This window comes from Panthera onca, chromosome A1, assembly GCF_046562875.1.
Source record: "Panthera onca isolate mPanOnc1 chromosome A1, mPanOnc1 haplotype 2, whole genome shotgun sequence".
Lineage (NCBI taxonomy): Eukaryota > Metazoa > Chordata > Mammalia > Carnivora > Felidae > Panthera > Panthera onca.
This window is the reverse complement of record NC_138339.1, coordinates 148,736,574-148,751,304: the sequence shown is the minus strand read 5'-3', so window position 1 is coordinate 148,751,304 and position 14,731 is coordinate 148,736,574. Positions and strand designations below refer to the sequence as shown.

The following is a 14,731-nucleotide window of genomic DNA, read 5'->3' as shown; positions in this document are numbered from 1 at the left end:
ACAATGACCACGTTGGTCGTCGCCCCCATGCCTCTGAGGCAGGGTGCCCTGAACATCCACACTGTGCCAGCTGGCAGGGACCGAGTGCTGACCGAGGAAAGTCCCTAGTGTCAGCTGTGAAAGCCAGGGGACGGGGAAGAGGGCGGCTGGGGAACACTGAAGGGGCAGGCCTCAGAGGAGGAGACAGGCTGAATCAGCGCTGAACGCGGGGAAAAGGAGCCGTGGGGTGAGCCCCGACGGAAAGGGCGGCCGTGGGCCCGGCCGAGAGGACCCTTTTCTTCTGCAGCCCCACACCCAGGAAGCCTACCCGACCGCTGCGGCCCAGGGCTGGGCTCCACAGCCGCAGTGCGCGATCCCCTCCGACCTAGAGAGTGAATTCGGAGCCCGGTTACCGGCACTTTAATTGAAGATTAAGGATAAAGAGAGCACCCCCTCCCTTGTCCTCCCGGAAGCTCTGGCTTTTCTCCCGTTCCGTCGACCTGGCGTCCTCCATCTCAAACCCTGGGCAGCAGCGTCCGAAACGGTCCAAGGAGCGAGGCGCGCAGCGCGGCCGGGAGAAAGTGGACTAGCAGGCCGAGCGCCGCCAGCGATATCAGCAGCCAGAGCGCCCTCGCGCTCATGTACAGGGGAGCCAGCCTAAGGGCAGGGCTCAGCAGGGGCGGGGCGGAGCGACGGCGGCTCCGCCCACCTACCCTGCCGCCCAGCTCCACCCACCTCCGCCCAGCTTGGCCAGGACCCGTCTCCTGCCCAAAAGGGACCCACCTCCAGCCAGTCTCCCAGTTTCGCTGCCCGGATGGTCAAGACTCCTCCCACAAACAGCCTTTCCCCGGACCCACGTGACCTCCCCGAGCCCCGACCCTGCTCTCACCTTTGCTGCGGCGAGCGCGCGTAGCCCTGAAAGTAGCGGAGACGCGCGAAAAGGTAGACCAAACCGCACAGGGCCGCCGCACCTGGGAGAGGGGCGGGCGGGGCTAGGTGAGCCAGCTGGCGCGAGACCCTGTGGTTCCAGGGCGTACACGCCCTCCCCGAGCCCAGACCTTCGTGAAAGAAGATTCCGGCGACCCAGAGCGTGGCGAGGAACAGCGGGAAGTACTCGCTGCAGTTCACTCTGAGGTGGGGGCGGGGCGGCGTGAGGGCGCGGGCGGGGGGCCTCGGACCCTGCAGCTGTCCGGGCTCGCTCCCTTCCTGCCCCGAGCCCTCCCTCCGCGCCTCACTGGGCTCGGTAGACACGCTCGAACTCGGGCGGGCCGGTGGTGAGCGGCGGCGACACGCGGAAGGCTCTGCGTGCAGAGATCACCTGCAGGGAGAAGTAGGCTGGGGGCGAGTAGGGGCGGGAGTCAGGTCTGGCTGCCCCGAGGCCCTCAACCTCCGCCAGGTTCCCACCTTTTCTCCTTTCTACACGCTGAACTTGTCATGATTCCCCTTTAAAGCCCCCATGGAAAATAAAGTCCTCCCGAGGGGACCTCGTGCCCCCTCTCTTTCTGGGCTTGTCCTGTGTCCAAGATGTTCAAGGGGAGGGCAAGGTCCCTCTTCCCCCACCCTGAGATGCGTCACAGTTACACCTGTACTAGGGAGGGGCCCTCAAGCTTAGGACTGTGCTCCTGAATCCTTTGACTTGCAAAACACAGACAAATGACCAGCTCCCACTCTCTAGACATGATCTTGGCTCTGGGGGGTCCCTGAATAGGGCATGCCACCAGGGCTTGAGGGCAGAGTTGTCTGCATTCTCCCTGGTGCAGGGGAGCACACACGCTGTGGTTTACAGTTCCTGGTCCCCACCAATAGAGAGGTGGATGCAGTGGGGGGTGGGGAGGGCTCCTGACCCTACTTCCGGCCAGGATCACTCAAGCCTGGGGCCCTGTGCCTCCAAACTGTGGTGTGGTCTTCTGCTTTAGTTTCTCTGCTCAGGTGCTCTGGACTCTGCCCTAAAGTCTGACATACATCCTCTCCCCTACCCCCCAGTTGGTTGCTACTGAGACTCATCTAGTCCAACACCAGGCCTCCAGGGCTCTGCCTTCCCCTGCACCCCGCCCCCCCCCCATCCTGTTCCAGCATGGATGGATGGATCTAAGTGCACAAGGGCCCTTCTCTTGGTCTCAGGGCAGGCCCCCATCACACACACATCTCCAGCGCTGGTTGTCTTCAGCTATCTTCCAGCAAGTCCTGTGGCGCTGGTGTGCTTGGTGTGAGGCCTTCTGAAGAAATATCCCATCCCAAGTGCACTGTGGGTGCCAAGGCTATGTGGACCATCACAGTGTAGGAGCTAGAGGGGGGTCCCGTGGCTACGTGAGGAGGGGCTAAGAACCGACCTTGCCAGTGCAGCAGGAGATCCAGTCAGCCTGTCTGCTCTGGCCCTTCCAGGGTCCCTGCCCAGGCTGAGCCTTGTCCTGGCCCATACAGTGTGGGGTAATGGTGTCCCAAGTGGTAGAGATATCTAGCCTCGGAACATGTCCTGTAGGGCCAGTCTAAAAGGTCACCATGCAATTTTGGAGGGCCAGGCAGCAGGTTCCAGCCCTGTCTAGCTCTATGCCGTCCCAGCATAGAGAGAATTCCTTTGAAGGCAAAGCCGGGTCCTGCTGGGACCCCCAGAAAGAGGATAGCTGGAGAGGGCAGGGACCAGCTGGACCAGGGCCACCCCAGGCCCATGGCTGACCCACTTCTGTACCCACCACCAGATCACCCTTTCATTCTGGTGCCCCCCATGCCAGATCCTGGAGCCTAACACACCTGCATGCCCCACCTGCTCCCTGAAAGCCCCTGCCCTCTTCCAGGGTTCTATATCCCATTCCCAGCCCACACAAGGCATGCCTACCTCAGTTGTCCCTCAGGGGCCTTTTTCCATTTCACTGTCCCCTCCCTTGGTCAGGCACCCATGTCAGCCTTGGTCCCTGCCCAGGGTTTCACAGTTCACCCTGCAAATACTCCTTCCACGGCTTTCCCTGTGCCTAACCAAGAACAACACAAGCGTCTCAGCCCCGGGGTATCCCAGCCTTCACTGGTGCCAGAAGAGCTTGGGCATCAGGAGTCTGGGCCAGAAGCCCTGCCTCTGCCCCGCACCCACTCTGGGCCCTCCAGCACCTCCCCGGGGCCTGGAGGGCAGAAGACAGGCTGCAGGAGTTCAGGGCCCACCCACCTCCCAAACAGGAGCCAGCGCACCTTGCAGCAGGACTCCCAGGAGGGTGACAGTGGCCAGAAGAGCCACCTCATCCTTCATGGTGCTGGCAGGTCTGTCAGCCGGGCTGGTGTGTGGAAAGGAACTGCGGAGCTTTTATCAGCCCCTTTCCGCTGGCTCAGAGGCTGGTCAGGGAGAGGAAGACTGGCTCGATCTCCCCGCCCCTACTTAGTGGAGGGTGCACGACAGAGGGGCGTGGCCATGGCCAGCAAGAGCCCAGGAGCCTGGTCAGGCTAGGCAGACAGAAACCAGGGCCAGACAAAGCCTGGGCAGGACAGAGCAGCAGGCTGGGGACAACCCGGCCCCACCACTTCCTCCCAGGCATTCTTGCCTCTTCTATGCCTAGTCCTGTGCTGACAGAGCCCAAGCTATCCACCTGGGCACACCATAGTGTTGGGTCAACCCAGTGTCCTTCAGGCCCTGTACCCTCAGCAGGTCCTAGGTGGCTCTCCAGACCTCCCCTTGTCCTCAGTCTGGTCTCAGGAAACCAGAGGATCCTACCTGAACTAGCCCCCTCACCCCCCACACAACATGCCTACACCACTTCCTATTGATCAAGTCCTGCTTATTCTCAAATCCACCCCGCCCCCCACTCCATGCACCTTCCAAGCCCTGCCCTGCCCCGGTCATCTCTCACCTGGACACAGGTCATGGGTTCCTCCAGGGTTCCCAGCCCTGACCCCACTCCCACCTATACACACCCACTTACCTATTTCCCTGATCACAGCCCAGGGCTCTTATATAACATGCAATTCTGACAGCAGGGCAGTCCGGGCACCCAGACCAATTGGGCACAGCTGAGTCCCTGCTCCCCTCGAGAAACCTGATGCCCGCCGGTCTCACAGCTCCCTGGGCTCCATGCACACAGGCCATCCCGAAGCCCACCTTGCTGGCCCGGAAGGATGGGTCAGCCCACCCAGGGTGGTTGAGCCCAGCATCTCCTGGGACTCACACCTCAGAACAGTCACCTGCTGTTTCTGCCTGCCCAGGGTCCCTCCTTCCTGAGGTTCCAACCCTTCCTATTGTCAGGTCCTGTGGTGTGGATATAGCTGCCTCCCACCCCTCCTGGGCTTGAGGGATGAACGTATGAGTCCAAACTGTCTGAGCCAAGGCTAACACAAGATGGTGAGATGCAGTTCTGGAAACTTCCTAAGAACCTTGGGAAGGGGAACTCAAAGTGAGGAGGAAGATTTCTGAGGGCCATTTATGGCTACTGGCCAACCTGAGGAAGACAGAGCTAACGCAAGGCCACGCTTTGAGGAGAAAGGTGGCCAGTGTCCTAGAGCCTCCTGGGACCACCTTGCCTGGGACCCCCCCCCCATCCCCCCCACCTCCCACTCCCCCACCACCCCCCCACTCCCCCCACCTCCCACCCACCCACCCCCCCTCCCAGCCCCTGGCCGTTCAGCCTTTCCGTTTTATAACACAGCCACTTCTCCTTTTGGCTCAAGCTGGTTGGAGGCGGGTTTTGGTCAGCTGTGGCACAGTCCAGACTGATACCTGAGCACAGGCAGGAGCTGGCAAGGCCACAAGCAGGCACAGGCCATGCCGTGGGATAAACAGAGCAGCTGGGTCTTTGGGGCAACTGCCACTGCTTTTAGTCTTGGGCCATTGTGATCTCCTGGCACCCTCTGCCTGGTCTTTCTGGGGGAGTCTCCATATGTCAGGGTCATATGACCTCTGGAGCTCTATCCTTGCCACCCAGCTGGCCTCCTTCCTTGCTGTCCCCAAGCCTGGATTCCAGCCCAAGAGCTTTGTTGCTTGCTGGGCTCCCCAAGAACCCCTTTTACCCTCTCATGGTCTGGCCAATGCCCAACAAATGCCCCTTGCCATCATTGCCCCCAGCAAACCAGCTGCTCCCCAGGGGCTGCAGCGGGCTCCTCAGAGGCAGGGATGGGTCTCCGTGTCTGTGCCCTGCTTTGGACCAGCTTGCCAGTCACCATGGTAGGTGCTCAATGGTGGAGAAATGACTGACAGAAGCTCAGAAAGAGACTGGAGCACAAGGGAACAGATGCCAGACGTGCCCTCGAGCTCTCTCTCTGCCTGCTCAGCACTCCTGTCCTTCCTGAAAGTGGTCCTGACCACAGCCCCCTGCTCTGGCCACCCCCCTGACCCCAGCTGGGACCCCAGGAGCAGGCAGACCGTGTGCCAGTGTGTTTGCGTGAAACACGTGTGTCCGTGGCGGTCATGGCATGTGTTTCTCAGGGCCCCTGGGCTTGCTAGCATGTTGGAGTTCATCTGGGGCCTACGTGTGTGTCCGTGGGTATGCGTGCATTTCAGGGGCTTCTCTCTGCCAGACTTTCATTTCCTCTGAGGCCTAGACATCTTCCCTTCCAAGCTGATCCCCTTCCCTGACAACAGGAAGCTGAGGCAGCTTCTGAGGAAGTCCTGGGGCAGATGTCCAGGCAGTAACTGGGGTCTCCACCCCTGGAGCTCTCCCCAGATCCTGCAGTTTCCACCTCGCTCCCTCTGCCCTTGCCCAGTCTCTCAGAGCCCTGCCTAGGCTGTGCCTGCTCTGGCTGACAGAGGTCCAGCCCGGGGCCCTCCAGGCAATGGGCCACCCACTCACCCTCCTGGGCAGCCCTTGTTAGATGCTCACCTCATGAAGGAACGGTAAAAGCCCCTCCCTGAGCTCCTGCAGGACATGCCTCTGCCCTCCAGCCCCTACAGGGCCCCGAGGAACCTTCTAGAAGCTGAGCTCACCAAGGATCTCTGGAGAGTGATAGAGTCAGCAGAACCATTATGTTGAGAAGAAACCACAATTTCAGAACAATAGACCACCATAAGCAGTGCAGAACTCGGACACTAAACTAAATTTAAAAAGGTGGGGAGCACGGGGCTGGCTCAGTTGGAAGAGCATGTGAATCTTGATCTCGGGGCTGCAAGTTCAAGCCCCACATTGGGTATAGAGATTACTTAAATAAACTTAAAAAACAAAAAAGATTTTGAAATGATTTTACTTACCCAAAAAGTTGCAAAAATAGTACACTAGTTTCCATATACCCTTCATCTATCTCACTCTAAGGTGAAAATCTGATTTAACCATAATTCAGTTATACAAACTAGGAAATTAACCTTGACACAAACCTATCAGCCATTCTACAGGTATCATTCAAATTCCCCCAATTCTCCCACTAAAATAGGACAGAGGACTTAAAAACATTATGCTAAGTTGTGCCCCAAACACAAAAGACCACATAGCGTATGATTCTCATTATATGAAATGTCCAGAAAAAGCAGATCAGAAGAAACAGAGAACAGATCACAGGCAGCCTGGGGGTGGAGGGGCAGATATGAGGAAGATGTTCTAGAACTGGATTATGGGGATGTTTGCACAGCTCAGTAAATTTACTCAAAGTCACTGGATTGTACACTTAAATTGGGCAAATGTTGTGGTATGGAAATTGATTCTTGAACAAGACAGGGGTTAGAGGTAGCAACAGTCAAAAATCAGTAGAATTCCCCTCAAACTTAACTACAAATAGCCTACTGTAGACCAGAAGCCTTACCCATAACATAATAACACATATTTTGCATTTTACATGTATTATACAGTATATTCTTACAATAAAGTAAGCTAGAGAAAATTAAGAAAATCGTGAGCGACCACCGGCCTGGCTCAGTCTGTAGAGCATGCGACTCTTGATCTCAGTGTTATAAATTTGAGCCCCACATTGGGTGTAGAGATTACTTAAAAATAAAATCTTAAAAAAAAAAAAAAAAGAAAATCATAAGGAAGAGAAAAAACATTTCCAATACTGTACTGTATTTATTGAAAAAAAAAATCCACATATAAGTGGACCTGCGCAGTTCAAACCCGTGTTGCTCAAGGGGTCAACTGGACACCTCAGTAAAGCAGAGTGCGAGCAGGGGTGGGGAGAGGCAGAGAGAGAGAGGGAGACACAGAATCCGAAGCAGGCTCCAGGCTCTGAGATGTCAGCCTAGAACCCGAAGCAGGGCTTGAACTCACAGACCATGAGATCATGACCTGAGCCAAAGTGGGATGCTTAACTGAGCCACCCAGGTGCCCCTAAGCCTTCTGCACAAGAAAATACCTATGATGATAGTATGTCTTGCTCCTTTCAGCCCAACCTGCCCCCAGCCCACACTCCACCTGCAGAAACACCTCACAGATTCATGGCTCTGATCTTGGTCCTCCTCAACCTGGTGCTATTCGGGCACTGGGGCCCCCTAGGCAACCCCCTAGGACTCCTGGGACCCTTCCCTGGCTACCCTTGTCCCTTTCTGTTTTCCTGGGTTTTCTATCTACCCAGCCTTCCAGGAGTGTCTGTGAGGGGATGCCTCTGCTCCACCTTATCCCTGGCTCTGTGTGTAGTAGGTGCTCAAAAAAACATACCCATGAAGGGGCAAAGATTTCCCAGCTGGCCTGGCTGCCCTTCCGCCCCCTCCCCTTGGAAACCATTGAACTGAGAATAGGGAAACAGTGACCTGAGTAAATAGAACAGATCCCTTTAGAGGAGGGGGGGGGGGGGCGGGCAGGGCACTTGCCATAGTGTTGCAAGGTTTTTACAAGGACACCTGGCCTCTGCTTCAGCCAGTGGGTTCTGGGCCTGGGAACTGATTTGGGTCTGGAAATGGGCAAGGGATCATGAGTTTCCACTGGCTTGGCTAACCTAGGTTTCTGCTGATCCATTCTTTTTTTTTTTTTTTTTTTTTTAAGTTTATTTATTTTGAGAGAGACAGAGACAGCATGAGTGGAGGATGGGCAGAGAGAGAGGGAGACAGAGAATCTCAAACAGGCTCTGAACTGGCAGGACAGAATGCAACGTGGGGCTCGAACCCAGGAAATCATGAGATCATGACCTGAGCCGAAATCAAGGGTCAGACGCTCAACCGACTGAGCTACCCACGTGCCCCTCTGCTAATCCATTCTTGATCTCTTTTGGTTATATCTGTTAAGCAGCATACCCTCGTCGGCTGCCCATCTCTCTGGTCACTAGGTCACATTCTGCACGCCATCACTCTAGACTCTGCCATTCTGATCTTGCCAACCATCATGGTAGTCATTGACACCTGGCTTGCGATAGGTGTGCCACCACCTGGCTTCTATTTTTCTTTCTTTCTTTCTTTCTTTCTTTCTTTCTTTCTTTCTTTCTTCCCTCCCCCCCTTCTTTCTTTCTTTCTTTCTTTCTTTCTTTCTTTCTTTCTTTCTCTTCCTTCCTTTTTCTTTCTTTTCTTTTTTTCTTCCTTCCCTCCTTTCTTTCTTTCTTTCTCTTCCTTTCTTTCTTTTTCTTTCTTCCCTCCCTCCTTTCTTTCTCTTCCTTCCTTCCTTCCTTCCTTCCTTCCTTTCTCTTTCTCTTTCTTTCTTTTCTTTCTATTTCTTTCTTCCTTCCTTCCCTCCCTCCTTTCTTTCTTTCTTTCTTTCTTTCTTTCTTTCTCTTTCTTTCTTTCTTTCTTTCTTCCCTCCTTCCTTCCTTTCTTTCTCTTCCTTCCTTTCTTCCTTTCTTTCTTTTCCTTCCTTTCTTCCTTCCTTTCTTTTTTAAGAGAGAGAACGAGAGAGCTGGGGAGAGGGGCAGAGGGAGAGAGAATCTCAAGCAGGCTCCATGCTCAGTGTGGAGCCTGACTCAGGGCTCAATCCCATGACCCTGGGATCATGACCTGAGCTGAAATTGGACGCTCAACTGAGTCAACCACGCAGGTGCCCCCTGGCCTATATTATTTCTGTCTCCTTTCATCTCCATTGTTCCAAAGGCACCGGGTTCTGTCATGGCTATCACCCATCCCAGACTACAGGGGCCATGGAGGCAGGTAACAAACCCAAGTGTGTTCTGGGCCTCCCAAAAAGAGTCTTAGCCAAGTTCCATTTCACAGTGAATTAGCTGGGCCCAAGACCCCTCGGGCATCTCCCTGGCTCCTAGATGTATTATGGGACAGTCCTACTAGGCAGCTGGCATTGTGCAAAAAAGAGTTTACACAACAGGGCTGTGATCACTGTCCTTGCAAGATCAGCCCTAAGCTAACATCTGCCAACTTAGATTTTGGGAAAGTTCCCACCATTAACTGATAAGAATGGCTCACTGTGCCTAACCTGTTTAGGTTTATGTGGAACACCTACACTCCTTTTGGGAGTCTGGAATTTTGGTTCATGCTGGACAGACAGAACCTACATGCCAGCCCCCTATTAAAAACCTGGGGTGCTGGGGCACTTGGATGGCTCAGTCAGTTGAATGTCCAACTTTGGTTCAGGTCATGATCTCACGGTTTGTGAGTTTGAGCCCCACATCAGGCTCACTGCTGTCAGCACAGAGCCTGCTTTGGATCCTCTGTCCCCCTCTCTGTCTCTACCTCCCCTGCTCATGCTCTCTCTTTCAAAAATAAATATACATTAAAAAAAAAAAAAAAACCCGGGGTGCTGAGTCTCTAATGAGCTTCCCTGGTTGGCCACATTTCATGTCCTCACATCTTACTGCCGGAGGAATTAAGCATGTGGCTCCAATGACAGGGGCTCTTGGAAGCTTGTGCCTGGTTTCCCTGGTCCTCACACTGTGTGCCTTCTCCCCTTTGCTGACTTTGATCTGTATCCATTGGCTGTAATCCAGCATGGCTTACGACTGAGAGCCAGGAGCTGTACTATGAGCCCCACTGTTGCTGAGTCCTGGGGGTGCTGCCAGCACATCACGGGACCTGGGCTGGTCTTGGGGACCCTCTGATACAGGCAGATTCACACATTGGCTCCTTGGCCCATAGAGTAAGAGGTATTGGAGTAGGAAAAGCCAAGCAGAATCTCCTGAAACTGTTACCCACTCACCAAGAGAGTATGTTACAGAATAATACTGCCTCTGGGAGGAAAGACAGAGATTAGTGCCACACCGAAAGCCTTAAAGGTTGGAGGGTGGTGGTTCCTATCACCACCACCCCCAGGTTATATTCACCAGTTTGGCCCCTACAAAGAGCACATGAGTCCTGGCAGATGACAGGCACCCAGCCTGATCGCAGCCCTCACTGCAGCGGCCAGATATGGAAGAGTTGAGCACGTTACACAGGAGATGATGCAGAGACACTGGATGTGATCATTTCCATTCTCATCTGAAAAGAGGATTGGATGGGAGCACCTGGGGGCCTCAGTCAGTTAAGCCTCTGACTTCGGCTCAGGTCATGATCTCGTGGTTCGTGAGTTCGAGCCCCGTGTCAGGCTCTGTGCTGACCGCTCGGAGCCTGGAGCCTGCTTCGGGTTCTGTGTCTCCCTCTCTCTCCGCCCCTACCCCGCTTGCACTCTGTCTGTCTCAAAAATAAATTTAAAAACATTAAAAAATTTAAAAAAAGAAAATTAATCCTTTAAAAAATAAAAAAATTGAAATAAATTTTAAATTTTAAAAAATGGAAAAAGGATTGGAAGCAGTTTGGATTCACACGGGATGGACAGCATTATGCGTTTAGGCTTGCCCTGGGACTATTTTATTATATTTTATTTTTTTTTAATATTTATTTAATTTTGAGAGAGAGAGTGAGCACACGCAGGGGAGGGTCAGAGAGAGGAAGACACAGAATCCAAAACAGGCTCCAGGCTCTGAGCTGTCAGTACAGAGCGTGATGCGGGGCTCAAACTCACAAATTATGAGATCATGACCTGAGCCGAAGTCAGACGCTCATCCACTGAGCCACCCAGGCACCCCAACCCCAGGACCATTTTAATTGTCCCACTCTCTGTCATAATACAGTTCGGAGGAACCTTAATGCTCTGGGCATTCCCCCAAGATCACATTGGTCCAGCATATGGATGACGTCGTGTGATTGACCTGTGAACAGGAAATGCTGAATACATCAGTGGCCTTGGTGAGACACACATTCCGAAAGGCCAGGGACTCGTCACCTCAATGAGGCTGCTAGTCAGTGGCCTATTGGAAATCCCCTCAGAAGTAAATACAGGGGCACCTGCATGGCTCAGTTGGTTGAGTGTCCGATTTCAGCTCAGGTCATGATCTCATGGTTCGTGACCTCGAGCCCCATGTTGGGCTCTCTGCTGTCAGTGTGGAGCATGCTTTGGATCCTCTGTCCCCCCTCTCTCTCTGCCCCTCCCCTGATTGTGTTCTCTCTCTCTCTATTTCTCTTAAAAATAAATAAAACATTAAAAAAAAGAGTTAAAAAAAGAAGTAAATACAGGTTATTGCAGTTTGCATGAAAAAAGGAACACAAGACTTGGTAGGTCTCTCTGAGTTGGGGATGTGGCATATTCCACACTCAGGGACCCTACTGTGACACATTTATCAGATGACGCAGAAGGCTGCCAGCTGTGAAAAAGACCAAGGGCAAGGATAGGCCTTTGTAGCAGGGCCAGGTTGCAGGGTGAGCACCCCCCCTGCTTGGCCCACCAGGTCCAGCAGATCCCCTCGAGCTGGAAGTATCTGTGATAGTGAAAGAGATGTCATGTGTTTCTGGCAAGCCCCAGTAAGAGTCATGGTGCACAGCCCTCGGGTCCCGGAGCAGGGCTATGCCTTCCCCACCAGGAAATGTACATCATTCCAAAAACGAAGCAAAACTTGACCATGGGACCATGGCACACTGGGGCACCAAGTGAGTATGTGGCCAGAGCCACCTGTCACTGGTCTATGGGACTGTGGTTCTAGGGCACCCAAAAAGTCACAACAGAGGACCATCACACAAGGGAAGGGATGCTTGGTATTGGCTGAGTGGGGGGCTAGGGCACACATCAGTGTCTGCATCACCCACCACCTCGGCCCCCTCCCAGAACCTCTCCCTCAGCCACTGGCCAAAACTGGCTCAGAGAGGGGCTCCCTTTGACCAGAGGGTCCTTACAGTGGCTTCCAATGCACAGAAGCTCTTAATTTATTTTTTAATGTTTATTTATTTTTGAGAGAGAAAGAGCATGAGCAGATGAAGTACGGAGGGGGCGGGGACAGAGGATTGGAAGTGGGCTCCACCTTGACACCACAGAGCCCGATGTAGGGCTCAAACCCACGAACCAGGAGATCATGACCTGAACCGAAACCAAGAGTCAGACATTCATCTGACTGAGCCACCCAGGCGCCCCACAGAAGCTCTTAATTTTACTGTAAGAAGTTTATCCATGTTTCATTGTTACCTTCGTCTTGTATACTCAGGTCTCTAATCCACTGGGGGTTGGTTTGCTTATGGTGTCAGGCTGGGGTTGCATTTTTTCCCCCAAAATGCTTTTAAACCTAACTTCAGAAAATTTGAAAGAATATAAAGCGTTGTGGTATACTCTTCACTTAGGTTTCTCTCATTTTATTGTATTTGATTTATCTGTGTCTTTTCTCTCCCTCTCTCTCTCTTAACACACACACACACACACACACACACACACACAGTAATTTGCAGACAAGATGCCCCTTTGCTCTTCAATACTTCCATGTGCATAAACATTCTCATATAGCTACAGTACAATTAGCATAATCAGGAAATTAACATTAAGACAATACCATTATCAATATATACAAATATCGAATCATTATGCTGTACACCTGAAACTAATATCATGTTATATGTCAATTATATCTCAATTAAAAAAAAGACATTCTCTTTCTCTAAAAAAAAAAAAGAAGAAGAAGGCTCCTGGGTGGCTCAGTCGGTTAAGTGTCCGACTTCAGCTCAGGTCATGATCTCATGGTTCTTTGGGTTCAAGCCCTGCATCGGGCTCTGTGCTGACAGCTCAGAGCCTGGAGCCTGCTTCAAATTCTATGTCTCCCTCTCTCTCTGCTCCTCGCCCACTCACACACACTCTCTCTCTCTCTCAAAAATAAATAAATATTAAATACATACATACAATACAATACAATACCAGGGACCCTGGGTGGCTCAGTTGGTTAAGTGACTGACTCTTGATTTTGACTCAGGTCATGATCTCCAGGTTCATGAGATCAAGCCTTGAGTTGGGCTCTGCACTGATGGTGTGGAACTTGCTTGGTATTTTCTTTTTTTTTCTCTCTCTCTCTCTCTGCTCCTGCCCCACTTGTGCTCTCTTCTCTTCAAAATAAATAAATAAATAAACTTAAAAAAAGACAATACTGTTATCAATATATACAAATATTGAATCATTATGCTGTATACGTGAAACTAATATCATATTATATATCAATTATACCTCAATTAAAAAAAAAAAAGACAATACCAGCAAGCCTGGGTGGTTCAGTCGGTTAAGCAATCAACTCTTGATTTCGGCTCACATCATGATCTCAAGTCCCACGTCAAGCTATGCAGAGCCTGCTTGGGATTCTCTCTCCCTCTCTTTCTGCTCCTCCCCCACTTGCTCTCTCTTCTCTCTCAAAATAAATAAACTTAAAAAAAAAGAGAGGATACCATTATCAATATACATAAATATCAAATCATTATGCTGTACACCGGAAACTAATATCATGTTATATGTCAAGTATATATCAGTTTAAAAAAAGACAATACCATAACTGAATCAACAGACTTTAACTAGATATTACCTGTCCTTATGGTGAAAGAAACTCCAGGATTCTGTGTTGTGTTCACTGTCAAGGGCATTCAGTCTCCTTTAGCCTGGAAGAGTTCTTCAGTTCACAGATCTTTGTCTTTCATGAGCACAGGCCAGTTATTTTGCAGAAGTCCACTGATTTGATTTTATCTGACATTTCAGCTGATTATAATCGATCATGTGCTTTGAGCAGGAGGGGCAGGGGAATGGCCCTGTGTTTTTCTTGATGCACTGTCAGGAGGTATGTGATATCAGTCTGTCCTGTTCCTGGAGATGGTTTTTTCTTTCAGAGATTTTAAGTAGTCTCTACACCCAACATGGGGCTTGAACTTACAACCCCAAGATCAAGAATTGCATGCTCTGCCGACTGAGCCTTGTTCCTGGAGATGTTTTAGCCATACTGTTAACATGGTGTCTGTTGGTTTCTCTACTGTAAAGTGAGATAGATCTGTAAGAACTCTCAGCACACTGACTCCATTCAAACCCCTTGCTTTGCACTAAGGGACTCTGCCCACATTCTGCCGTGGCTTCCAGCAGCCTAAGCCACTGAAATGACTCAGCCCTTTTGAGTGCCAGTCTGGAAAAGATAAAGGCTGACAAAAGAATTCACCATTCGTTCCAGCCAGAAGATGGGCTCCTGACCTGATTCTCTTTTTCCCTCTTTCTCTGCCCCTCCCCTGCTCAGGCTCTCTCGCTCTCTCTCTCTGTCTCCCTAAAATAATCAAAAAAGAAGTGCATCATTTTGACAATGACAATGACCAACCCTCTTACCTGCTTCTGGTAATGTTTCACATCCCTGACTCTGCTGGAGTTCCCACTATGTTTTTACTTCCCTTACCTAAAGTCTGGCTTTGTTGATGTTTGACAAAAATAACTCTTTTTCCCATTGAAACTTATCTTTCTGGGTCATACTTTGAGGTTCTATAAAAAAAAATTCCCTTACTCCTCAAACGTCCACCAACTGATTTTACAACAACCATTAGTGGCTCTTACCTGAATCACTTATTGTGATGGTAGCCAAATGATTCTCTAATTCCATCGTTCTTTTTACATTTAGTAGTGAAAAAGAGCTTCCCCTTCTCCACTTATTTACTTACTTGAATCATCGTGAATTCATAAAT

The 14,731-nt window shown here is 51.3% G+C and overlaps 1 protein-coding gene across 3 annotated transcripts; it reads right to left on the bottom strand.

Moving 5' to 3' along the window:
- Positions 1-383: 383 nt before the first annotated feature.
- On the bottom strand, positions 384-14,040 carry LTC4S (leukotriene C4 synthase). 3 transcript variants are annotated; one of them, XM_060636429.3, is made up of 5 exons: positions 13,603-14,040; positions 1,215-1,314; positions 1,038-1,108; positions 869-950; positions 384-636 (listed from the first exon to the last, which is right to left on the bottom strand). In XM_060636429.3, exons 1-5 carry the CDS (start codon positions 13,658-13,660, stop codon positions 495-497), a joined length of 453 nt encoding a protein of 150 aa, XP_060492412.1. In that variant the 5' UTR covers positions 13,661-14,040; the 3' UTR covers positions 384-494. The 3 variants fall into 3 exon arrangements, with proteins under 3 accessions (XP_060492412.1, XP_060492413.1, XP_060492411.1); XM_060636430.3 differs by lacking the exon at positions 13,603-14,040 and adding an exon at positions 3,157-3,676 and having other exon boundaries at positions 1,215-1,297; XM_060636428.3 differs by lacking the exon at positions 13,603-14,040 and adding an exon at positions 3,157-3,661.
- Between the last annotated feature and the right edge of the window lie 691 nt (positions 14,041-14,731).